The sequence below is a fragment of the Psittacula echo genome (genome assembly GCF_963264785.1).
Source record: "Psittacula echo genome assembly, chromosome: 3".
Lineage (NCBI taxonomy): Eukaryota > Metazoa > Chordata > Aves > Psittaciformes > Psittacidae > Psittacula > Psittacula echo.
Window position 1 is genome coordinate 117,161,993 of NC_137736.1, and position 25,286 is coordinate 117,187,278.

At 44.8% G+C, this 25,286-nt stretch overlaps 2 protein-coding genes across 2 annotated transcripts in view; both read right to left on the bottom strand.

Moving 5' to 3' along the window:
- PANX1 (pannexin 1) overlaps positions 1 to 4,907 on the bottom strand; it is a gene marked incomplete at both ends in the record, with an annotated part of 28,671 nt that extends 23,764 nt beyond the window's left edge. The window contains one exon of the mRNA XM_080612282.1: positions 4,727 to 4,907. Coding sequence (XP_080468408.1) covers positions 4,727 to 4,907 — 181 coding nt within the window. The remainder of the gene's footprint in view (positions 1 to 4,726) is intronic.
- A 5,988-nt stretch (positions 4,908 to 10,895) lies between these two features.
- HEPHL1 (hephaestin like 1) overlaps positions 10,896 to 25,286 on the bottom strand; it is a gene marked incomplete at both ends in the record, with an annotated part of 32,459 nt that continues 18,068 nt past the window's right edge. The window contains 10 exons of the mRNA XM_080613571.1: positions 10,896 to 11,075; positions 11,720 to 11,859; positions 12,658 to 12,880; positions 13,329 to 13,435; positions 16,519 to 16,659; positions 17,523 to 17,662; positions 19,307 to 19,520; positions 21,553 to 21,765; positions 23,087 to 23,237; positions 23,670 to 23,881. Of these exons, the coding sequence (XP_080469697.1) occupies positions 10,896 to 11,075; positions 11,720 to 11,859; positions 12,658 to 12,880; positions 13,329 to 13,435; positions 16,519 to 16,659; positions 17,523 to 17,662; positions 19,307 to 19,520; positions 21,553 to 21,765; positions 23,087 to 23,237; positions 23,670 to 23,881 (1,721 nt within the window). The remainder of the gene's footprint in view (positions 11,076 to 11,719; positions 11,860 to 12,657; positions 12,881 to 13,328; positions 13,436 to 16,518; positions 16,660 to 17,522; positions 17,663 to 19,306; positions 19,521 to 21,552; positions 21,766 to 23,086; positions 23,238 to 23,669; positions 23,882 to 25,286) is intronic.

A 25,286-nucleotide genomic window follows, 5' to 3' on the forward strand; every position in this document is an offset into this window, starting at 1 on the left:
CTCTCAGTAAAGAATTTCTTCCTTAGATCCAATCTAAACTTCCCCTGTTTAAGTTTGAACCTGTTCGCCCTTGTCCTATCACTACAGTCCCTAATGAAGAGTCCCTCCCCAGCATCCTTACAGCCCCTCTTCAGATACTGGAAGGCTGCTATGAGGTCTCCACGCACCCTTCTCTTCTCCAGGCTGAACAGCCCCAACTTTCTCAGCCAAATATTTGATGCCAAGTGGACAGCTCTCACATCTGCTTTTCTTTTGGCTGCAGCCCAAGCCAGCCATTAATATTTTTCCCAGAACTAACGTGGAAACAAGCCTCTGCCAAAATTATGCAGCTTGTTTCAATTTCCTCTCTGCTCAACTGAATGCACCTGCTTAGGGTTGCAGTATCCTGCTACAGGCAGTGCCTTGGTAATAAAGATCTCTGTTTTCAGCTAAGTTGTTGACAGTAAGAAAGCACATCCCACAATATACACACACAGAGCTTAAAAACTGGAATCTCAATCCTGGCTCAAAGCTGCCTTATTAAAACCATTTTTACAAAGACATGTAGTGACAGGAAAAAGGGGAATGGCTTCAGGTTGAAAGAGGGTAAGATTAGATATCAGGCAGAAATTCTTCCCTGTGAGGGTGCTGAGGCACTGGCACAGGGTGCCCAGAGAAGCTGTGGCTGCCCCATCCCTGGCAGTGTTCAAGGCCAGGTTGGACGGGGCTTGGAGCAACCTGCTCTAGTGGAAGGTGTCCCTGCCTGTGGCAGGGGTTGGAACTGGATGAGCTTTAAGGTCCTTTTGAACCCAAACCATTCTGTGATTTTCTGGTTCTTTGAAAATCAGAGTCATAGAAAAATGACACAGATAAAATGATATTAATTTGTGGCTCATCCATTACTGAAGATGCCCTTATCTATTTTTATTTTTTCCTTTATAAGAGGGATTGGTGATTTAGCCACATTTCTGTGGTTTCTATTACCACACTAACTGATCATCTGTAGTATATTCACCCTAAGGACTGCCAAATAATATAAGGAAATAATACCATATAAATAGCTAATATTATATAAATTTCTTATATATATTATATATTCCTTATATATATATCTTATATATTCCTTATATATAAATATAAGGAAATAATGCCATATAAATAAAAAAGCCATAAATAACATAAAGAATACAAGCATACACAACCCAACCCTATTGTTATTTCCAAGTTCCCAGCATAAAAATTACATAAAATTACACATAATTATATAGAATTGTATAAAACAAGCTCTAGCTGTAAAGAGGTAACAGGCGCAGGCTTTCAAGCAGCAAAGCTTTCCAGGGCTGACAGAAAACAGCTCAACCACAGCTAAACACTGCCAGAACCAGCTTAAAATCATGACAGACCTGGGGGGGGGGGGGTGTGCTACCTGGAGGAGGCCTATAGGGATGCTGGAGAGGGACTCTTCATTAGGGACTGTAGTGATAGGATAAGGGGTAACGGGTTCAAACTTAAACAAGGGAAGTTCAGGTTAGATATAAGGAAGAAATTCTTCACTGTAAGGGTGACGAGGCAGCTGAACAGGCTGCCCAAGGAAGTTGTGAATGCTCCATCCCTGGCAGCGTCCAAGGCCAGGCTGGGTAGAATGACATGGTTTTGTGGGAGGTTTGGAACTAGATGATCTTAAGGTCCTTTCCAACCCAAAACCATTCTGTGATTCTATGGTGCTGGCACCCCAGGACTTTGGCAGTGCTTGCTGGTTGGGTTTTCCTTGCCTCCAGCAAAGAAATCCTCTGTGATACCCAACTGGAATCCCATTTATTTCCCAAAACTTCTGTCAAAATTAGAAGTTACTTGGTGGTTTCAGAAAACCTCCATGGCCTTTTTAAACATCTTAACCATTCTGCACAATTAACAGCAACCACATGTAGGAGGAAAACTGCAGTTATCTGACACAGCACCATAACAAAACAGGAAAGCAAGTGGGAAGGGAAGGTGGCAGCTTGAGGTGCCAGGAGAATTTTAGGTGGGAAGAATGCAATTATCCCAACAGAAATAGGATCTGAACATCCATTTTTGGAAAGGGTGTTCAATTTTTGTACCTGGAGACAGAAATATGTCCATGTGTTCGCTGCTTTCACAACCCCTTCAGATTCTGAGTTGCTCTTCTTCAGACCTAAAATTGACCCTACCATTTTCTCTCAGTTTAGCACTCCTGAGCTTTCTCAAAGTGCAATTACATCAGGAAGCATTCGAAACCAACCCTTGCTTTCTATTTTATCACTGGCTGAACACTAGTGCTCACAGAACCAGGTATATCCAGACTCCAAGAACCTCTCTATCCCCAAAAAAGCCTTAGTGGAAGCAGCTTTGGGATCTCCCATAAGCAGCCAGCCTGCATGGACTGTGTGTGAAATAGGCGACAGCCGTTAATAGCAGCACAGCTGATATAGTATCACTTTCTGTATGGAAACCACGTGGTGCAGTTTCACTCATGCCGTGGGCCTGGTATATTTCCTTACTTTCATATTTACCTTTCAAATGGAAGAGCTCTGTTTTAAACCCTTCTAAAGGGCTCCCAGGGTTATAAGCAAAATAAAGCACGTGCAAGATGTAGTACACATTTTAATTCTTGCTTTATGAATCTACTGCAGTTCACAGATTCAATTTGAATTAGTTTGATATGGAAATGTCTTACATATAGCATGCACTGAGGCCCAAATGTTTGATTAGTGAAGATGAGAACTTTACTCATCTGAAAGAAAGGCCCACTTCACCAAACTCTGCAATCCAACTGCATTTCGGAGCTTTACATAAGGAAGGAAAATGAAATAAATGCTTCTGTAGAGTCCATTAAAGAGAGCTTGATACACAGGCACTGTTTTAACCTGGATGCAGCTCTTTTAGAGGAGAAGTAGGAGAAAGAACTATGGGGCCCATATACCAGCTAGTACAAGGAAATGCAAACCTCTTTCATTACTTTAATGCTTGAAGAGGAAGAAAAGTGCAGATATCAGTAGCAGATCTAAAACTAAAAGCAGCAGGTTAGATTACAGAAATAATGCTTTATCTATCCTGTCTCTGACTGACCAGAGACTAGGATCTAGTCTTGACATTCCCAGTCTGGTTGTCTTTGACTCCTCTGCATGGCTATTGCAGGCCACAGTGATTTGGGTCATACTCACATCTGTTGTGATAGGTGTGTAGCTAGATGTAAATACAGCAGTTTGGGGCATTTCAGCTCTTAAGCAGTCTAGTATCTAGTTAATGCTATACATGATGGTTTTGCACAGATTTATCACTAATTCACAGTCCCATTCCAGCTTCCACTCTCTTGACATTAGCTTGGCTCAAACCTATAGATAATGTATCTCAGATATACAACCCTGAATGCCAACAAACAGGTGCGTGCAGTAAATCAAACAATATCTGAAAGGGTGGAAGTCCTAGGATTCACCTCTGTATCAAAATGGTCAGTTCTGCTTATTCACCTTCAAAATCTTCTTTCATATAATGCTATTTAAATGCTGAGCTATTCTTATAAACAAATAGATTTTGTAAGTGAGCACCCAAAAGAAGACTCCAGGGAGACCTTATGGTCGCCTTTCAGTACTTAAAAGGGTCCTGTAAGAAAAATGGGGAGAGAGAGACTCTTTAGCAGGGCCTGTTGTGATAGGAGGAGGGGTGATGGTTTTTAACTAGAAGAGGGGAGATTCAGGTTGGATGTGAGGAAGAAATTGTTTACAATGAGGATGGTAACACACTGGCACAGGTTGCCCAGCACGGTGGCGGATGCATCATCCCTGGAGACATTCAAGGCCAGGCTGGATGTGATTCTGAGCAACCTGATCGAGTTGATCATCTAGATGTCTCTGCTCATTGCAGGGGGATTGGACTAAGTGACCTCGAAGGTCCCTTCCAACCCAAACTATTCTATGATTCTAAGTTACGAGTGCTTGACCTTTGGATTTAAAATCTCCTCATCACACTCAGGGAAGCGCTGGCTACCTGGCTGCTGCACAAGCACTTCTGTAACTTGGGGATGGGGGAAAGATAGGAAAATAATGACGAAAGTTGTCCCTTCTCCCGCAGAGCACAGCTTCATCTGCCGGTGTTGAGCTGGAACAGCGGCAGAAGCACAGCGGAGCAGGTGAAAGCCTCGGAGAGCGCTCCCAGTGCTCACCCTGCCCCGGACCCGAGGAGCAACCTCGGCCCACAGCGGAGCTCTCCGCATTCCAAACACCGAGGTCCGAGATCGCTTCTCCTTGGCACCCGTCCCTGACAGCTGCTGAATGACGGCGAGATCCTGCAGCACCACAGCTTAGGGGCAGACCCAGGGCACAGCACTGCTCGGCACGGCTCGGGAGGCCGCTCACACCCCAGGCTGAGCAGCGCTGGGGAACAAAGGGCGGCCCGGCTCCATCGCTCCCCGCACAGCACCGCCGCGGGAGCCTTACTCAGAAGGGAATCCCAGCGGTAAAGGAATGTGCCAAGGAGGAGGCGGGCATGGGAAGGGCGGGAAAACCCATCCGGGATGCGTAGGTACCGGGAAGAGGTTGAGGTGCCGGACGCTCTCCAGGAGGGCTGCTCTGCCCATGGCCCACTCCCCACGGCCTAAAGCCGCCCTGTACCCTACCCATGGCGGGAAGCGCCCCCGGCAGCCCCCCCCCCACCCCCGGAGCGCTGCTCCGCTCCCCGCCCCGCCGAACCCTTTGTCCGCCACGGAGGAGCTGTCGGGGAGGCCGGTTACCGATGGAGATCTCCTGGGCGAAGGCGAGGGAGATGAGGAGCAGCGGCAGCCCCACGGCGATGCAGGTGACGATCTTATCCAGCGCCAGCTCCAGCCGCAGCCCTTTGTACCGCGTCTCCGGCGGCTCCTTCAGCAAGAAGTCGGAGAAGACGTACTCGGTGGCGATGTGCGCGATGGCCATGGTGGCGGGCACGGCACGGGTCGGCTCGGCCCGGCACGGCCATGCACGGCCCGGCACGCTTCGGCTCCGCCCGGCGCGGCTCGCCTTGGTTCGGCTCCGCCCCGCCCGGCGGAGGGGCTGTACCACGGGGCTGGGCCTCAGCGCCTGGACCGGAGCGGGATGGAGGAGCCGAGGGGCGTTGAGCACCCTGTGTCCCAATGGATGGGGGCTTCTCGCACTGCACTTTGCGCCCGCCGCATCCTGCCCTCCCGCTGGGCACTGCTGGGAAGAGCCAGGCTCCGTCTACACTGCATTCCCTCGGCAGGTCCCCAGTGCGGCTAGCCTCTTCTCCAGGCTCCGGCACCCCCAGGGAACCCCTCCCTCTGACAGATGCTCCAAGCCCTCACCCTACCTAGCACCATGTGCTGCCGCATGTTCCTCACCCAGAATGTTCGCTCACCACTGCCACATCTGTAGCTGATTTTTATGGAATACCTTCACCTTTGATAACCCTTCATTCTTTTGCCCCCTTTACATTTTTCCAGTTGTTTTCTGAACCTCTGTAGGCTTGGAGCATCCTCATCCCCCTCGCAGCAGGATTTGGCTTCCCACCCCAAAAAGTGCCACCTCCTGTGCTCTGCTTTTGATCTAGCACTCCCTGGCTCATGCTGTCTCTACCAAAGGGGACAAATTGTTCACATCTCCAATCAACTTTCCCTTTAGAAAATCACATTCTATCTGCTTTCAATTGTCATTTCTATTTTTCCAAGCCATAATCCAAGGAAATAATTCCTCTTATGGAAACTGTTCTGCAACCCTGGTTCCCTTCCTTCTTTCTGTGCTGTTCTTGGGTTTCTCCTGGATGAGGCCAGGGGTTGAGCTCCAGACATTTATATAATGGTGCTCCAGACATTTATATAACGGTTTTGTTCTTAATTCCTACTGATTCCTAGTATTCAGTTGTCTTTCTGCTCACTAAAAAGCACTGGGGCTAACGCTGTCATTAAAGTATTTGAAATAAATCCCCATTTCTGAGGTGCTTCGGCAGTTTGATGCAGAAGGCCAGGGTGGCTTCTTTCCGCAAGTACTACTGCAAATGTACCAGTACTAACTTTAACCTTTTTTTTGACTCATTTTTCATGCTACATGTACTTGTGATTGTCACTCATCTTGGTCGCCCATTTTCACACCACTTACAGAAAATGGTGAAGAGCAACAGTCCTTGCAGCACCCCATGAGTGCAGCACCAACATGAAATCTGACTGCTATTTCCTGGCTTTTAACCAGGTATTTAACCCCCATGGACCCTTCCTGTCATCCGAAGGTGATTTAATTTCCTTAAGAAGCTTTTACTAAGGACTTTCTCAAATGCCCTATGTCTTGGTTGTTGGAGAGGGACTCTTCATCAGGGACTGTAGCAATAGGACAAGGGGTAATGGTTTTAAACTTAAACTGGTGAAGTTGAGATCAGATGTAAGGAAGAAGTTCTTTACTTTGAGGGTGGTGAGGCACTGGAACAAGTTGTCCAAAGAAGTGGTAAATGCTCCATCCCTGGCAGTGTTCAAGGCCAGGTTGAACAGAGGCTTGGGTAATGTGGTCTAGTGGAATGTGTCCCTGCCCATGGCAGGGGGGTTGGAACTGGATGATCTTAAGGTCCTTTCCAACCCAAACCATTCTATGATTCTATGAAACGTGAGCAAGCTACTTTCATCCAGGTTTCTTACCTATACCTTGAATCCTTCAAAACCCTCACTGAGGCACAATTTTCTATAAGAAAATTGAAAGTATCATCTCTTTCATGATCTGTTTTGTTCCTCTGACCACTTTCCTGTTCCTTTTTTGGGAATGGTTTCATCCAGCTTGCGTTGTGTGGGTGTCAGAGCTGCTTATTCCTCTGGAAAGTTTTTAAAGGTTGATCTTGCATTGGTCATCTTCCATTTGGTGCTAGGACAGTTCCCAACTGCGACCCAAGTTCCCCATCCAGATGTTTCATACTTGAGGGCCTACATTACTCTGCGGAGAACTGTCTGCCCTGATAACCTGTTTGGTTTGTTCTTTCGATGCTTTACTCTGTTCCTGCCAGTGCTTCAGCCTCACACAGATGCTGTCCCTCAATGCAGGTGTCGGGCATTGCTACACACCTTGCATTGGCACAGCATTGCCACACAGCATTGCCAGGCAAAGCAATGGTGAACTCAATGCCTTATGTTTTCCTGATACTTCAGACTCTGTGGCAGGCTGTGTCGCCTGGACAAGCAGCAGCGATGTCCCAAGGCCCTGAAGACCTTTGGACTCTTCATTCTTGTTTCACAGCCACCACCCAGCTGAGAACATGTCAGATGAAGTGAGTTGTGCCAGCAGGTTCATACAAATGACCGTGTTTTTATCATCATTGGACTCACTTCGACTGCTGGCTCCTATAGTCAACAGTTACTTATGGTTCTGTTTCTAAGAAGTTAGATGCATTAGCTACTCTAAAAGAAAAGTACCAAATAATTTCCTTTATTAACAGTGTATGTTTAAGTGAAAGGCCTTAATTTTGTATGTCTACAGAGAACAAATGTTCTGCACAGACAAACAGTGCTTTTGCACAGAACAGGAGATCTCGTTTTTAATGCTTACAAAACAAAAAGATGAAAGGGCTTAGAGTACCTGTTTTTGTCAGCGGAAAGGGAAGATTTAGAGGAGTCTGGAAGTGTTTATTGCTATGGTGTACTCCTGTTTGGGCTCAGTCCTGCAGTTCTACCTCACGTGTGTGCCCTCAAATGACTGGGGAAAACAAAGAATCAAGAAATAACTGAGAAACGTCCATAAAACCTCAACATTTTGGTAACGGGACATCAATCCAGGACACCACTGAGCTGCAATGAGAGTGGTGGCCAGTAAAGTTTCCTACATTTGAACAATACTTTAAAATACTGAAGTGGAAAAATAGAATAACCCACCCCCCAGCAACTTGAACTTCCATTCTGAATCAAATTTGGATAAACAGTTTCACAGATGTGTTTGTTCTGGAGTTCCTCTGCAAGAGCTGTAGCAGGCAAGGATGAGCACTATCTAACTAAAAATGAGCTATAAACATTCAAGTATCACTAAACATGGCCTGGTTTTGCCTGTCTTCCTCACAAAGCGCAAAGGTCAGCCTCCGATGGCTTCATTGCAGGTAGGGAGTGGAGCTACTCAATGCAAAGAAGAGGTGCAGAATCAGGACCACAATGAGCAGCAATTACAAAGTCAGCTACTTTCTCAGGGGTTTCTTAGGGCTAGATCTTTAAAGACATTAACAAAAGCTGTTAGAAACTAACAGCAGGAGCATTGCTGAACTGCATCGGGTGTGAAAATACATTGGTTGGTCCCTAAATGCCTTTAAAAATCTGTCCGCAGTGCACAGTTTCCTTCTTTAAGAGGGGAAATAAAGGAGAATCACTTAAATCTCATTGAATTCATTGAGCCAGACTTCAGAAAACTGCTGGCCCTTCTGGATTAAAGCCGTGCCTGCTCTGTCAGAAGCCAGCACACTTAAAACAGTCCCTGGTGGTATTTATTCCCTAGTGTGAACCCCATGTTTCTGCACAGAGCACATGGATCCTGTGCTGCCAGAGCCTGATTCCCGTGGAATTCCTGTGCAGCTGACGTGGATGCCATGAGTCGTGCTGCTCTGCTTGGTTGCCAAATCTGATCTTGGGCAAAGCTCAGCTGAGCTCCAGAGGAGTGGAATGGTGATAGGTAGTACGTGGGTCTTGGAGCTGAACCCTCATATTCACTCTTAAGAGCACTGGTGACAGGGTAGGACTATCAACATGTGTCTTGCTCCAGTGTTATTAGCAGCATGTCATGAAATCCAGTGTGGCTCTGGGAGTGATGCTAAAAGCTGGGATTTACAGGGAATCTGTTAGAAATGGACTTTTGTCATGCAGAGCTGTGTAACGGATCCTGCTTCCTTGGCGGCTGATGAGGCAGAAGGCAGTTAATGCTGTTGACAGCAGAATAAGTCCAATGAAGAAAAAGGCTGCGAGGATCAGGCTGGTTTCTCCAGGACTCAAAGTTTTGCCAAAAAAATTGCCCCCTTTGCTGTCATGATCTGCTAAAAGAGAAGTATTTGATGAGAAACCTATGAAAAGAGAAATATTTCATGAGAAACATGAATCTGAAAAGTCTGAAATGACATTTAAAGAAATCCTTACCTTCGGCAGTGGTGCTGTTTTTTGCAGTAGATGCATCATATGCTCTGGTTGTGAGTTCTGCTGAAGGAGCCTTCCTCTCTGTGCAGGGAGAGGAAGCATTGTTAAGTTGAAAACATTAATAAATAGTTTGTTCTCATCTGTAAAAGTGGTGCTGGTTTTATTTAATTATTTCTGCCTTGGTGATCTGTACAGAAATCGTGATTAGATCAGCACAGCTATTGCTCTGGGCAGCTCCATGGGCAATGTCTCCCTTCTCTACAGGCATCTCTGTCACTTCACTACTTACTGTAGTGATAGGACAAGGGGTGATGGCTTTAAAATGAAAGAGGGTAGATATAGATTAAAGAAAGAAGTTCTTCCCTGTGAAGGTGATGAGGCGCTGGCACACATTGCCCAGAGAAGCTGTGGCTGTCCCATCCTTGGCAGTATTCAAGGTCAGGTTGGGTGAGGTCTGTAGCAACCTGGCCTAGTGTGAGGTGTCTCTGCCCATGGCAGGGGCTTGGAACTGGATGAGCTTTAAGGTCCTTTCCTACCCAAACCATTCCATGACTCTGTGTTTCAGTTCTGCATTTGCTTATTCATTTGAAGTTTCACAGCCTGCCTGAATATGTGGTATAGAACAAATTTGCCTTATCCAAGGGAGGAATATTTTGGCTGCATTTAGCATTACATTTGTTATCCTGCTGCTATAGGGTTACAGCTACAAGTTGTGCCAGCTGGCACTGTTGCAGTCCCTGCAGAGGAGTGTAGCAGGCACAGGGGACTCCCAGGCAGAAGATGCTGGATCCAGATGTTTAATGAAGTTATGTGGTGTAGAGAGGCTCACAAAGCACTTTTGGCTTCACTCAGAAGTGGTGGAAGGGACGAGCACCACTCAAAAATTTGCTAACTTCTCTGAGTCAAAAAATCTCCTATTTCTTGGACAGGATGAAAAATCATGTTTTGGAGCATCTTTATCCCAGCTGATCTCTGTCCATGCAGGAAGGAACTCAAACAGCTCTGGGAGAAAGCAGTTATTGCAGGGAGGAACCAACCTCATGCCAGCCTGCAGGCCCTCCCACAATCCACATGGCAGCAGGGCAGAAAAATTGCTTTGCAGTTGTTTTCTGCACCAGCTGTGGATGACTAAGCAGGCTGACACTGCCTTAGAAGGGGTGCTCCACTTAGGAGTGAAGCACCAACTGTTTGTAAGCAAGTTGCAGAGTGCAGCAAAGATTTTGCCATGTCATTAGGGGTGTTTGTCCTGTCCCTAGATGATGTTAACTGACTACAGCAGGGTAGTAGGGTGCAGCAGTGACATTAGCTCTCATCTCTTCCCTGCCCTCTGTAAGATCTGCTGCGATACCACCTCTGAGTTGTGGAACTGTTGGAACAAGTCTAGAGGAGGGCCATGAGGATGATCAGGGGACTGGAGCACCTCCCGTATGGAGACAGGCTGAGAAAGTTGGGGCTGTTCAGCCTGGAGAAGAGAAGGCTGCGTGGAGACCCCATAGCAGCCTTCCAGTATCTGAAGGGGGCCTATAAGGATGCTGGGGAGGGACTATTCATCAGGGACTGTAGTGACAGGACAAGGGGTAACGGGTTCAAACTTAAACAGGGGAAGTTTAGACTGGATCTAAGGAAGAAATTCTTTACTGAGAGGGTGGTGAGGCACTGGAATGGGTTGCCCAGGGAGGTTGTGAATGCTCCATCCCTGGTGGTGTTCAAGGCCAGGTTGGATGAGGCCTTGGGTGACATGGTTTAGTGTGAGGTGTCCCTGCCCATGGCAGGGGGGTTGGAACTAGATGATCTTAAGGTCCTTTCCAACCCTAACTGTTCTATGATTCTATGTTTCTGGTACTACACCTGATTTATTGATGGTGTAGGTTGTCTCCATGCCAGCGTGGATGTGGTCGGCTACATGGCAGTGCAGAAGCCACGTTCCAGGGTTTTCTGCTACGAGATCAATTGTCTGGAAAGTCCCAGGAAAAAGGTCGTATACGTCTCCTCTGTGGTCCTTATCTGTCTGTGGCAAGGCAAATCCAGTATCGTGAGAGTCATGCCTCATATACCTTACACAGGCACTGAAATATTCCAGATAGACTTTCAGCTCCTCAAGGCAGATCAAATGCTTCTTGTTACACATTTCTAGTGAGCCTGATCGGGGGAACCTGAGGTCTGTGGACACCTCTTATTTTTAATAATATTTATTACTAATTATTATAATTATATTACTTTTATATAATTAAGAGGAGACCCCTCCTGAGGACTTTGGGTGCTGGTTGAGCCCAGGTATTTCTTTGAAAGATAGTGGTTTTTAGATAGAACTGACAGTGACAAGCTGTCACAACATTAAACTGTCTCTAAGCAGGCATAACTGATTCTCCCCTGTATCTTCCCTTATACCAATAGGCATGTACCTATTTCAACACACTGAACCATGTCCTCTAGCAGTGACATTTATTACTGTTTCATAACAGGCTTACAGTAACAGAAGCTTCGCAAGGATCTCATTCATTTTGCATTTTCTTCACATGCAAAACTCCCACAGACCTCAGCATCAGCCCAGGGCTCTGCACCCATGCTGCAAAACCAGGCTAGAACCTGGACTTCTTTTGCAGAAATTTCCCATCCTACTCTAAAGGTTTTGCTTTGATTAATTTTACCAACCTTGAAGATGAAGGTCTGTGCATGGAAGTGAACCGTATGTATATCCACTTCATCGCCCATTCCTATCAAATACCAGTTTGTCCTATCACCTTCGTTCATTGTTAGACCCAGAAGACTGTTATAAATCTTCCCATTGATGGCTGGAAGAATGACAATATAGGACTGGTTAATAACTGGCCATGGTATGGTGATGATAACCTGCACTTCAGTACCCTTCGCACTTTCTCTCTGGGGCGATGGGGTACCCAGGCAGAGAGGGGACAAGCATGTGTGACCATGGCAGGGAGACAGTCACAGTTTTTGTTCCAGTTTCCAGATCTAACTGCACAGCAACAACTATTTTACTGTCTTGAAAAGTACTGGGTATGGTTTTCTGTTAGTTGAGGTTAAACTCCTGAGCAAACAGGATTCATGTTGAGAATCTACATGGAAAAAGAGGGAAGAGTTGTTGCCTACGATAGGTACCAACTGTAGATTAAGAAATTTGCTTGCCAGGGCTGTTCCTGCCCCTGTCCAATCTGTTCTGCTTGGCTTCTGTGCTGGTTGCTGCTACAGACACAGCTCTAAAATGTCATCCTTATGCTCCTACAGAGCAAGCCTGCAAGGGTCACAGCTCCCAAGGGACAAGGGAAGTCTGGAAGGGCAGCCTCTTCCTAAGAGTATAAGATTAAAATATTGTATGTATATTTTATATATAAAAATATAATATATTATTATAAATATAGAAATTATTATATATAATATATATTATATAACATGACTGTCTTGTTAGAAAAATATCTTATCTGGGCCCTATGAAATCTTTTTATTTCCAAAAAGCTGCAGTTTCTGAAGTTGTGATGTGGTTGGGCAAGTACAGGCTAAGTCAAGCATCTTCCTAAAAGGGTTGTGAAAAAGAAACCTATGTCCTTTGGCTGCTGCCACCATGTCCTACATACCATGCTTGCTGTTGCCTTCTACAAAGTTCTTAGTGGCATTAAAATCATCAGGACTCTTATGAAGGTATGTTTCAATATTGTCTTTCAAATACCAGGATTCATTTTCATCAAACACCATAAACAGAAGAGTAAATTCACGATCAATGTCTTTCCTTAGACCTCTTTCATCTAGAACACCTTTTCTGCAAACTACAAGAGGCCCAATCAGACCACTGTATGTGTCCTGAAATAAAATAAAGACATGCGTTATAGAGTTCCACTTCATCCAGTTATGAAATAGACACAAATTAACTACAGATTGAATAAAGATGAAATCCCATTTTCATATCAGATGAGAAAAAATAATTTCTTACTCTGATTAGCGATATCTTTCTCTACATGTCCCTAAATTAATGTACCAAAGCAATGTTTTGCCTTCACCCAACATTCCTTCAGCTATTCTTTAAAGAGGGAATCACATTGCATTGATGTGTGCCTGGGGATTTCCATGGATTAAATTACCCAGGCATGTGCAACTGCTATCAAAGAGGACAAAGCATCCAGCTCTGTAAATCATTCCTCTAGCATGTGGTCCTCGCATAAATGTGAAGTAGGATCCTTTCAGAAACATTATTCAAGGTAGGGTGCTTTAACCAAAGGAATGTAATCTTTAATGACCATTTCTTGGTTACCTTTACAAAATTCACTGTTGAATAATAAACCCAAGTAATACAGTTTGGATCTGTTTTACCAGGGCCAGATCGTTCTGGGACATTCCATCTGTAGGTGTTTATTTCTCCTGAAACAGAGAGAACAATTTTACCAAGAGCAGCTGGATATAAGAAGCTTTGTATGTATGTATGTATGTATGTAACTGAGATCTGCTAGCTGCCTCAGCAAGACATGATCTGAATCAAAACTATCTATGGAAGCATGCAGCAATGAGATATGGATGTGATGCTGCCTTCCAGGAGGTTACTGTGGTTCCACTGGTGTAAAGGAAGTCAGATATCCCAAGAAAAGGAGATGTGCAAATGATTCTGTCAACAGTGGCACCCCACAGAGGGAAATCTGGAGACAGGAGTCATTATCTTTCCCTTTGGGCAAAATCTGTAGCAGATCAGTGATCTTGGATGCTGGCGCTGAAGTTCAGTTGAAGATGCTGGAGCCAAGCTCCAGCAGGTGTTTGTTGGACCTGCTCAGCTAAAAAGGGCACAAAGATGTGGCAGTTGCCACTGGGATTTTGAAGATAGTGCTGCAGCAGCATATCAGATCTGGGCCAAGAGAGGAGAGCTGAGTACGTGCCAACCAGCTGACTGGGAGAAACAGAGGGGTCCTTTCCTCTTCCAGCTAAGCCCCTGCTCTCCGTCAAATACCAGAGAATCACTGTCCCTTCCCAAAAGCCATCACCCCTGCCACGTCCTCCCTGAGCAGAGGTTCCCTGGCCTCCGATTTAGAAAACTTCGGAACAATCTGGTGGGGAAATGATCTATTTGGGTTTTCTACACTGAACACAAACACGTCTATGATTGGATGAACTGCCTGTGCAGTGTTTCCCTGCTCTGTTTTTTTGCTGGTACTGCAGGGAAGAAAAGGAGACCAAGATGCGGTCAGTGCCTTGCCCTTTCAAGTGGTGTAGAAATGTTGAACCAGGCAGCCTCTGGTACTTGTCTTCCAGGGTGAAGAAAGTCTTCCAGGGTGAAAAAAGCCAAGAACAGATGGGCATATGCTATGAGTCAAGGGAAAACAAAGAAATCATAGGACTCTTAACTATGGTTTTAGCACAGGCACAACCCAACAGCTGCCAACAGGTCAAAGGAGAATTTTCAAGCTTAAATGGTTGTGAAGTGACTGAGCCTGGTTTTGTGTCACTGAGCCTGTTTTGATGGGTCATGCAATAGTGGGGTTTATTGTACAGCAATAACTACAAAAAAAGAAATGGTGATGCTATTATTGTACTATATGAGGTGAGTCTCATGGAAGTGTTGCAATATCATTTAATCTTACAGGACAAGCATCTTCTGTTTATTACAGCATTGGTTTGTAGACTCTGGAGATTAGAAAGGCCTTCAAGAGACAACACTACACTAATAGGATAGAAAACACTAACAAGAAACCCTCAGTCTCAGAGATATTCATGCAGTGGAGACATACACCAACGAAGAGTTTGTCCTCCACCTGTATCTAACCTGCATGTCACCACCCCTTTTCAGAGGGAATGAAGTGAGAAGATATCTTGCCTGTGGTCCTTTAGCATTTCCTTGCTTTTTACTCCTCACTTAAGGACATTTGGACACTGCAGATGGAAAGATCTCCACTCTGCTTAAAACCTGAGACACTTCAGGTGGCATCAAAGACCTGTCTTTGAAGTTCAAATGAAGCATAACCCCTGAAAGGACTGATAAACAAGAGGAAAATTGATGTTTTCTCCCTTTTTGCTGCTGGTAAATGGAGAAATGGATGAGGAGAGCACAAAGCTGTGGCAGCTGAGAGCTGTTTTGGCTGCTATGGATCTGCTCTCTGCATCTCTACCATGCCACCCACAATATGTCTAGGGGCTGGAAGTGCTCTTGGGAGCACAAATTAGCAGGAGATAAATCTGGCTGATGACTGCTTCAGGATTTAATGGAACAAGATAGGCTCTGGGAAGCTTGGGGTGAGCAGTCCAGCCTGGCCTAGGGAGACAGTGAGGGTTTCTAGATGACAGTGGTGGGTTCAGGAATTGCTCTTGTTTTGAGGGACTTGATTTCTGTGTTAACTGCGGCTTTCAAACTCCTAAGGAAAAGTCTGTCCTTATATCTTGCTGAAGAGTCCTTTCCTTTGGCTTACTGTCAAACGCATCCACCTTCCCTCAAACTAACTTATGCCAAGGATGCTCCCATGTGGACATAGGAAACATGACAGTACCGTTCGCAGCGTTATACCTCAACTGTCAATAAAACATTGACAGCATCATGGGGCACATAATAAAACAAGGGAATCATATAAATCAGCTCCTTCTCTTTTCTTTCTCCCCCCCATATATTAACCATAGATATTGGCAGGTGTTGGCTCATTAATTTGTGGGTGATTGTACTCTATCGATACAGCTGGTTACAGGAAAGAAATTTCAGCTTGCGAAGAGGCTCGGTAAATCAGAGCTTCTTTTCATTTAGTTTCACACTGAAGCTCACAAATACTAACAAAAAATATTGTGGGAGTGATGGAAAGTAAGGGTACACTTTGGCTTGACTATAATGCCTGGGCTTGAGTCTGACTGCCTACTACAATGTAAAACCCAACATAAAAATTGAAGAACAGATATTTTAAGAGGAATTTTTCTATATGAAAGATTTCAATGCAGTGAGAACTATTTTCCACTATTTTTCTCACCAGAAGCTGAGGTGTATTTGGACTTTCAATATTTTCCAAAGAATTTTAATTCACATGACAGCTACACTTTGCATTTTATGCATCAGCTCTGAATGCAAATGCTGATCCTGTGTAGACCAAGAGAGAGGGAGAGTTCATATTGCCAACTGTAACTCTACCACTGAGCTTCTCAGTTTTTGAAACACTTAAAGTGTCAGTCTGGAGGCAAATGCAGCTCTGGTTTACACTTCTCTTGCCATGATTATGGACCTCCCTCTGCCTTTTTTTGGAGGTTGCCCAATGATATTACATTCCTGCTTCTGCCTCTAATAGGAACAAAGGTACCTTCTCTGCCTGAACATGACCCACATATATAACAACACAGAATCATATCTGAATAAAAGCTAGTGTATTATGTCTGGAAGAACATACAGGTATGCATATGCATGAGAGAGGGATTATCATTCATGTGTTGAAAGCCTTTTATATACAGCCTTTGTAGCTCAAAAGGGAAAAAAAGAGCAGCCTTACCAGGCAGTGTAATTGGTGTCTCAGGTTGCTCTTCACAACCCACCTCTTCTATTCCATGTGCGGTTATCGAATAAGGCCTGCTGGCTTTGTTCTTAAACACAACCAGTACAGAGTCACCAACCTCAGCATGGAGTAACGGCCCTAAATTAAACCAGAAGATGCCAGTGATTAATGCTTTGTTTCTGAATGTAACAAACTGACTTATCCCTAGCTTTCCTATCCCTAGGAAAGAAGCCAAGGTCTTTCCCAAAACCCTCGCATTCTTCTGTTCTTTCAGCAGAGCCATCAAAACCTGGTTGTTGTTCCAGCTGATGAGAAGCTCCAGATATATATAAATAATCTTTTCTTCTTTCTGATCAGTGAGAAGAATTGTTCACTCTGGAGTCAGGTCTTTGGACACCTTGTTTTTAAGGAAAACTCTTGTGCATGGTTTTTGTATCTTTCAAAATTATATTTCTCAAGCTGGTAACAGCTTTTTTCATTAAAAAAAAAAAAAAAGGAAAAAAGAAAATCACAACAAAATTATGTTTCTACTTTCGTACCCCAAAAAAAGGAAATGCCCAATACACTCCGAGAGAGTGTTGGTTACTTTATGACCATTGCTGCCCACTTCCCACCCCATAAAAAATATGAGCTGATGGTTATTTTATGACATGCGTAAAATTTTGCCTTGCTCAATTTCAGATACAAATCCAGCTCCTTAATAATGACTTAATCTGCGTACAAGAGTTGTGAAGTTAAGGTGTATCCTGGAATTGCCATTCTGGCATCCTCCCTCTTAGTACTCCTTAGGAAACTCTTTATTCATGCTTAAGAATGAAATCTCTGATTTGGAAAGAATCTTTACGCTCAGCAATTATACAAACTGAGTGTAAAATCACCGATAACCTGGATAGGCATCAGTGTTCCTTGTTTCCCATGTTAACAAAGCTGGAAAAACTTAGTTTTTGGAAAGCAATCCTGTCATGTATCAGGCTCGGTCTGTGAGCCTAAGAGCTACTTGCCCAGGATTTCCAAGTGTTCCTCCTCCTCCGTCCTCACTTTGCGCTGTGTGAAGTTGCCATTTGTGTACTCCCTGTAAACCACCTTCTTGTATTTTGAACCAATCTGATCTTCTGCTTGATTCAAGAAAATGTGCCCATAGCTGCAAAATTAGAAGTCAAAAATTAAACCCATTAAGCCTTACATATTTAAAGGCTGGTAACTGTTGTGTTCCTCACAATAGATTTGAGGAGAATTTATGGCTTGATCCAGTGTGCTGATTGATGTGAAAACCTGGGTGCTGCAAGAGATTTTAAACAGCAAATAATAACAGTGATAATCCTTACTAAATACACACCCTCTTCAAACAGGTAAAGCTGAGGACACATTGCACTCACCACAAACTTTTGGGAACACAAATCCTTCACCAGAGCTTTCAGAGCAGAGATGAATTTCAAGCCAAGAGTGGGTTTGGCAACTGTCTCCAGCTGCATTCTCTGCTCCAATAAAAGATACTGCCTGTCCCTGCAAACTGTAATCCTCTTATCACAATGGCTGCTTTCACTATCTTGGCTATTAGTCAGCCACAGGAAGATGACAACCGAAGCCTAACCTTGCAAAAGCAAATGCCATCATCTAAGAGTGGGCTGCTTTCCCCTGCCTCGTGCTGGTATGCACTGCGCAGGGCTGGATGCTTTCCCAGCGTGAAGATAAAGTGGGAAAGGTATTTTCCCACCTGGCAGAAGGTGCTTTTTTGTGCCCTCCAGGTCTGAGCGGTCACCCACAGTTTGTTGTTGCTCCGATGGGATCCCGGAGGGCTGATTTGCCAGCAGAGGACACTCGCCACCAGCTGTGGAGGAGAGCGCTCACCCTTTTCTGAGAGCAGCTCTGTCTCCTGGCGGCTCATCTCCAAGGTGCCTCTGGCAAAGGAGCGGTGAAGTTGGCTCACAACGTACTAAATAAAGGCATAAAATGCCCCAAGAACACTGCTTACTGTACTAAGTGCTTACTGTAGTAATTTACTGTGTGTGCAACAATAGCCTTTGACAGTACTGGAGTGAATGTTTTCTTTAAGCATACTTCATCACCTGCAACTCTTATATATTCCACCACTCACCATACTCTTCCTCTTCACAGGGTGCAGTTTCCCAGCCACTTTCCTAAGGTTTATTTTTGAAATACGCTCTTTGTTCCTTTTTGTTTCCGCCAAAGTTGCCTCAGAGACCTCCCTATGCAATATGACCTGGAACGCTTATCTTCTGCACATGCTTTTTATTCCTTAGCACAGTCTAATGTAGAGATGATTCACCTGCAGTAGCTACTATGTTCTGACTCCTCCAGGGGAGCCAGGGGCTACCACACTGCAGTGAAGCAGATTCAGCGTCTCCCTAATGCATGTGAAGTTCTTGCAGGGGCTCGTGTCTGGGATGTGTACCTGGGTTTCTTCCCTATGAAAACCAGAGCACTGGGATGGGGAGACTGAAGAGAGTGAGGGAGAGGAGGGGCTTGGGTGGCATCATTGTAAGGCTGAGCCAGAGCTGGAACACACAGATGGATTTAGGTGCTTGGAAGCTTTCTTGGCTCTGACAGCATTACAAGACACTCTGAGACGAAAACATTTGAAAATGTTGCCTATGAACTAGTCTAGTCTGAGAGTTTGTCACTTTACAAATACATTTGCTTTTACTTTATTTAGCAAAGACTGCCTCCTAACAAGTACGAAGCTGGCTTCATGAATGGACACTTCCAAGTTTCCTCTCCATTATGAGTTTACCCCATGCCCACAAACAATTTTTGCTTTGAGTACCTTTCCTCATTGCTGCTGATGTTGTAAATATTCGGTACCGAGCTCTTGTTTGAAGCATAGTCCCACTCCACCTCCTCCGCAGCAATGTAGTAGAGCCTTATGGTTCCCCTCTGCTGCCGGGCTCGAGTGCTGTTACGGCAGCTGCTGACCTCGTAGAGGTGTTTCATCCCACCAACAAAGTGATCAAAAGTCCTGCAAACCACTTTGAATGTGCCTGGAAAGGAAAGCACATGAGAGTTAGGTGATTTAAAATACTTCAAAAAGCAGCTTGGCATTAGTTCCTGTGCGCTGTACGTCTCTGATCTGTTCTCAGGCAAACCTAATCTGTGATGCTGTATGGAAAGTCAAGCATGGGAATGCTTATATAGAATCATAGAATTGTTTATGTTGGAAAAGGCTTTTAAGATCATCAAGTCCAACTGTTAACCCAGCACTTTCAAGTCTACCATTAAACTATGTCCCTAAGTGCCACATCTACACGTCTTCTGAATGCCTCCAGGGATGGTGACTCAACCACTCCTCTGGGCAGTCTGTGCCAATGCCTGAAAACCCTTTTGATGAATAAATTGTTCCTAATATCCAACCTAAATCTCTCCTGGTGCAATTTGAGGCTTTTTCATGTCATCGTGTTACTTGTTGCTTGGGAGAAAAGACTGACATTTGCCTCCCTATGACCTCCTTTCAGATAAAGTCCCCCTGAGCCTTGTCTTCCCGGGACTAAACACCCCAAGTTCCCTCAGCCATTCCCCATCACACTTGTGCTCTAGAACCTTCACCAGCTTCACTGCTCTTCACTGGCCCAGCTCCAGCACCTCAGTGTCTCTCTTGTAGTGAGGGGCCCAGAACTGAACACAGGATTTGAAGTGCGGCCTCACCAGTGCCCAGTACAGGGGGACAATCGCTGGCCCTGGCCCTGGCCCTGCTCTTTCTGATACCAGCCAGGGTGCCATTGGCCTTCTTTATGCTTCTAGGGCAAAAGTGATGGAAAAGGTAAAATAATGCGCAGTTAGAGAAAATCACACGTTGATGATTGTCAAGATCTGATAATTCTCAATTTGGTTTACTGTCTATAGAAGGCTACCTGGCAAAATGTAAAAAATCTCCTAGAATCGTAGAATCATAGAATAGTTAGGGTTGGAAAGGACCTTAAGATCATCTAGTTCCAACCCCCCTGCCATGGGCAGGGACACCTCACACTAAACCATGCCACCCAAGGCTCTGTCCAACCTGGCCTTGAACACCACCAGGGATGGAGCATTCACAACTTCCTTGGGCAACCCATTCCAGTGCCTCACCACCCTCACAGTAAAGAATTTCTTCCTTAGATCCAATCTAAACTTCCCCTGTTTAAGTTTGAACCCGTTCCCCCTTGTCCTGTCACTACAGTCCCTGATGAAGAGTCCCTCCCCAGCATCCTTGTAGCCCCCTTCAGATACTGGAAGGCTGCTATGAGGTCTCCACGCAGCCTTCTCTTCTCCAGGCTGAACAGCCCCAACTTCCTCAGCCTATCTTCATGTGGGAGGTGCTCCAGTCCCCTGATCAGAATATATTGTTAGTGGGAGTTCTGCAGTGCAGTTACTTTACAGATAGGGGAAATATATGGGATATGCACAAGAAAAAGACACCAGTGCCAGACATCTAACCTGGCATGTGCATAATACAGATATTTCCATCAAGTGCTCTGGCCAAAGATGGTCCTTGGCACAACCTTGCACAACAGTGATAACTTTTGATTAAAACAGAGTTGCACTAATGAAAAGAAAAGTAACATTGCACTCTTTATCATGAGATCATGGTCCCTCTGAGTTTGAAAGCATCACTGGATTATACATAAGAATTACAAGTCTTTTTAATGTATATGTTTCTGGAGAAGCTCCTAAAGAATATTATTGAAAAACTATCATTGAGGTCCTAAAATGGCTTAAATCCTTATCTACACAGCAGTGAATTTTATCTTTGCTAAAAAAGCCTGTTTCAAGAGTTATGGAAATTCTATGAACTTCTCATTAAGTGTCTCTCTACCTCCTGCTCTGCCTATCCCAAGGTCATCAAAGCCGTCACTCTTCAATGCACACAGATATTGGATCTATATCGCCTTCTCAGAAAAGCAGCCCAGCCTACGCTAGGTCCCCATGGTCTCCATGCTTTCAGGCTCCCTTGTGCAAAGCAGAGCATCTCACTGACTGTTATTTTGACTGCCTGGTTTCTGCATGTGCCACACCACCAAGCTAAGCTCATGAACGTACCCACACGGTCCGGCTGCATCAGCGCTGTCCATGATAAATGAGGAAACAAGGCCAGCCCGTCCCTCGTCGTCCCTCTCAGGTCAATGGTGTTTCCTTGAAACTGAACCCCGTGCATGTCGTAGTGACTGCCTAGCCCGATGAGGTGCCAGGAGACCTTGTCGTCCTTGCACATGGTCAGGCCTGGCAGGTTGCCGAACAAGTAGCCATTGACAGCTGGAAGAGAAGGAAAAAGCCTGGTTGGCAGGTCTATGGAAACTCATCACAAAGCCTCCTACCACCTGCCTGGCAAGAAACTCACAGTGCCATAGAATCAACCAGGTTGGAAAAGACTTTTAAGGTCAAGTCCAACCATTACCCCAGCACTGCAAAGACCACCACTAAACCATGTCACTGAGGGCCTCCTCTGCATGGTTTTTGAACACTTCCAGGGATGGTGATGCACTTCATGACTCAGCAAGTCACAGCATTAATTCAAAGAGCATTTTGTGAAGCAGAGGTAGCACTAGATGACACCAAAATAATCTTGTAATGCTATTCCTATAAACTCTGAACTTCTACCTGTTTATTTTTTAGCCTGTAAAACCTTATAATAGCCCTTTGCAGTGATGTAGCACTTCTCATGCAAGCTTTTGGGGACGCCTCACACACACACAGTGAAGTATATAAATGAGATACCTCCTTTCAGCCTGGAGAATGTATAACCAAATCATTAAGGCCATGGAGTAGGCCATAAAGAGTCCACATTATAAATTCAGTTCTGATGGAACCTTTTTATGTGATTTTGACCTTTTATTTCCACTTTTACTTTCAAAATGTACCTCTTTCTTTCACGAGAAAGGCTAAACTCCCTAATCCTCAAATGCTCTCTGTGATCATTGGGTAAAAGATATTATGGCAGAACAGAACTTCAGTATAAGATATTGCCTAATGATAGAAGAATAAAATAGATGGGTCTGGAAAGCCCAGAGGTTCTCTAACAATACATACTCTCAGTGCTCTTCAGAAATCTAAAGCAAAGAGAGGTTACGTGGTTTGTTGAAAATAACTTGGAGGAGGTCCATCCTGGAGTCAGATACTTACATTCACAAGTGATGTTGTAAAACACTATTGACCATTCACCTTTTTCAGAGGTGGTCAGTACCCAAGTGGGAGCTGCAGAGCAGAGCAGGTGGATCGTCATTGTCCAAGTCATTGCCAAGGCCAGCAGTGAAATTCAAAGCACCAGTGAACACTGGCCTCTTCTGCAATTGATGCCTGACGCTGGCATTACTCCTTGTTATAGACTCAAGTGTTGTATTTAAAAGCTACACTCTTCCCTTTCTCCAGGCATAGCTGGTAAGTGAATGCATTCATTGCTAATGTGACTGGGGTTTCAGGATGCACTCCAAGGGCATCAGGAGCTGGCCATAAGCTGACTGACGGCTTTCCACCTCATCCCCAGTGCACCGCAGTTGGCTGTGAATAAACCTGCCAATTCATCTTCTTAATATGACTGAATAAAAGGTATCATTAACAGATATTAGATATTTCATACCATGCATTTTGTTGGATTCCTTGAAATCTTCATCATTTTCATCTACTTTTGAAGGGTCTCCAGTAAATGCTTCGATATTCTTGTGCAGATACCAGCTGTCATTCTCATCGAAGATTGAAAAGAGGAGGTAAAATTCTCTGTCTACTCCTTTCTGTAGCCAAGAAGGAAGCCAAGCCATTAAAAATCGATCTGTGCAGAATTACCCAGGCAATTCTTTTTTTAGCAAAACTTTCTTTCCCCCAAAAAATTGCAGCCATTTTCTCACTATGTCCTTATAGAGACAGGGATTGGCACTCTTCCATATACCAAAAGGATAAATAAAGTGTCCATTACTTACGTAGGGTGAAAAGATACATTTGTTGCCAATCAGTGCATAGAAAAGATGGAAAACCTAAGGATGAGCCAGAATACTGGGGAATTATGGTTTCCTCCTCCTAACCATCCCGTTAGGTCAGCTTTTACCCTGGGAATGCCATTTGTTTAATTTCTTAAAACTGAGCTGGGCAAATTGGCCCATATGGGACCCCCCCACTCCAGTGCACCACCCTGCTGTTAGGGGCAATCAGATGTCCACGTTCGGCACCTGTGTCCCGTCGGGATTCAGTGTATTCTTCCGACAGACCAGCAAAGGCCCCACAAGCCCAGAGTTGGTGTCCTTGACGGCATCAGTTGCTGAGTAATACAGATAGGTCAGGCATGGGGGGTCACTCTCTGTTGGACCTCCATTTTCAGGCACCCTCCATTTGTATGTGAAGGTTTCACCTGGCTTAACATGGGCTCCTGGCTTCATGTAGCCTGCGGAGAGAAAATAGAGAAGGTTTTGTCTTCCTGAGTACAAGTGTTAGCTGGGAGTCAGACACAGCTGCTGATTTATGTGGACCAGCTCCCCATTGCAGCCACAGCTTGGGCACCATCCCTTACTCTGGGCATTTATGCCTTGGGGACACCTCACCTGAGTCCTGTGCCATGGCGACAACCAAGCCCATTTAGCCATAGAGCCAGTTTAGCTGCTTCACTCAGACACCTTCTAATGCTATCTGGCTTGCTCTAATGTTTGCAGCTTACTTGCCCTATCATGAGGTTCATCTGTGGCACAAACACAGACGCTGGCTTTTCATTAAGCACCAGCAAAGCAACTACATCAGTGATCAGAGCTGCAACTGTGGCTCTTTAGAAATTCAAACCCAATCTGATCCTGGTAATTGTTTCTGATTTTGTAGCAACGCACAGGAACCTCTGTCAAAGTCTTCCCAGGGTGGTTGCTGTTGCTTTTTTTGGAAGCTACTGTTAAAGGATTTGGGCCATTGTCTGCTGCCATGCACAGGGTGGATTTAGCATCACTCATGTAGTTTAGCCACTGTAAAAGAATGCTGGCATCCACTCAAAGAGGGCTTACAAAAGGGACTTGAAGGGAGAATTGGGAAAAGGGGTCGGCCCTGCACCCTGTGTAGAAAAAAAGAGCCAAGTCACCTTTCTGGTCTTTGCTATGAGGAAGATCAAGTCGGGAATTTTGTTTAATGCTTAAGCATCCATTGAATAGATTTTCCCCAACACAGTCAGATATGTCTGGCAGCAGCATCAGCATTTACCAATCTAATACTGCTCTCTAATACCCCGAAAGAATCCTCTAGAAAATGTAAACAGTAATGAAAATAGCAGTATTATATATGAACACATACTATTTGCTGAAAAGCACAATAGAAAGAAGAGTACTGCTTCTGTCATATCTGATATTACTGGATTCGTCCTGCAACAGTGTTCAATATGGAAGAGTATTTCCTGAGACCACTATAAGAAAAAGATGCCTGCAAACATTTGTAGATGTCAGTAGGTACATTTATGCGCAGTATTTCACATGAAGAAGATGTACTCAGTCAATGCACAGCCTCTGAAAAATTATTGACCTTCAGTGTAAACCTACAGCCCTTGTAGGATCTCTACATGTATATAATAGATATGATGGAAATACAGCACACAAGGGTTTCAAGGGGAGAAGAAGGGGCAGAAGATTGTTGATGCGTCTGGAGTCAGGTTCCTCCCTACAATACCAAAGATGTGCAGCGCACACTGCTACTGAACTGTAGGATTTGGTTTGAATTTGCTCCACCCCGAAGCGTGCAGTGCTGATGGGTGCTGTTTAACACTGGGGAGTGTTAAATGAAAGCAAGACAGGACTGCAAGGAGACGGAAGCCGCGCTTC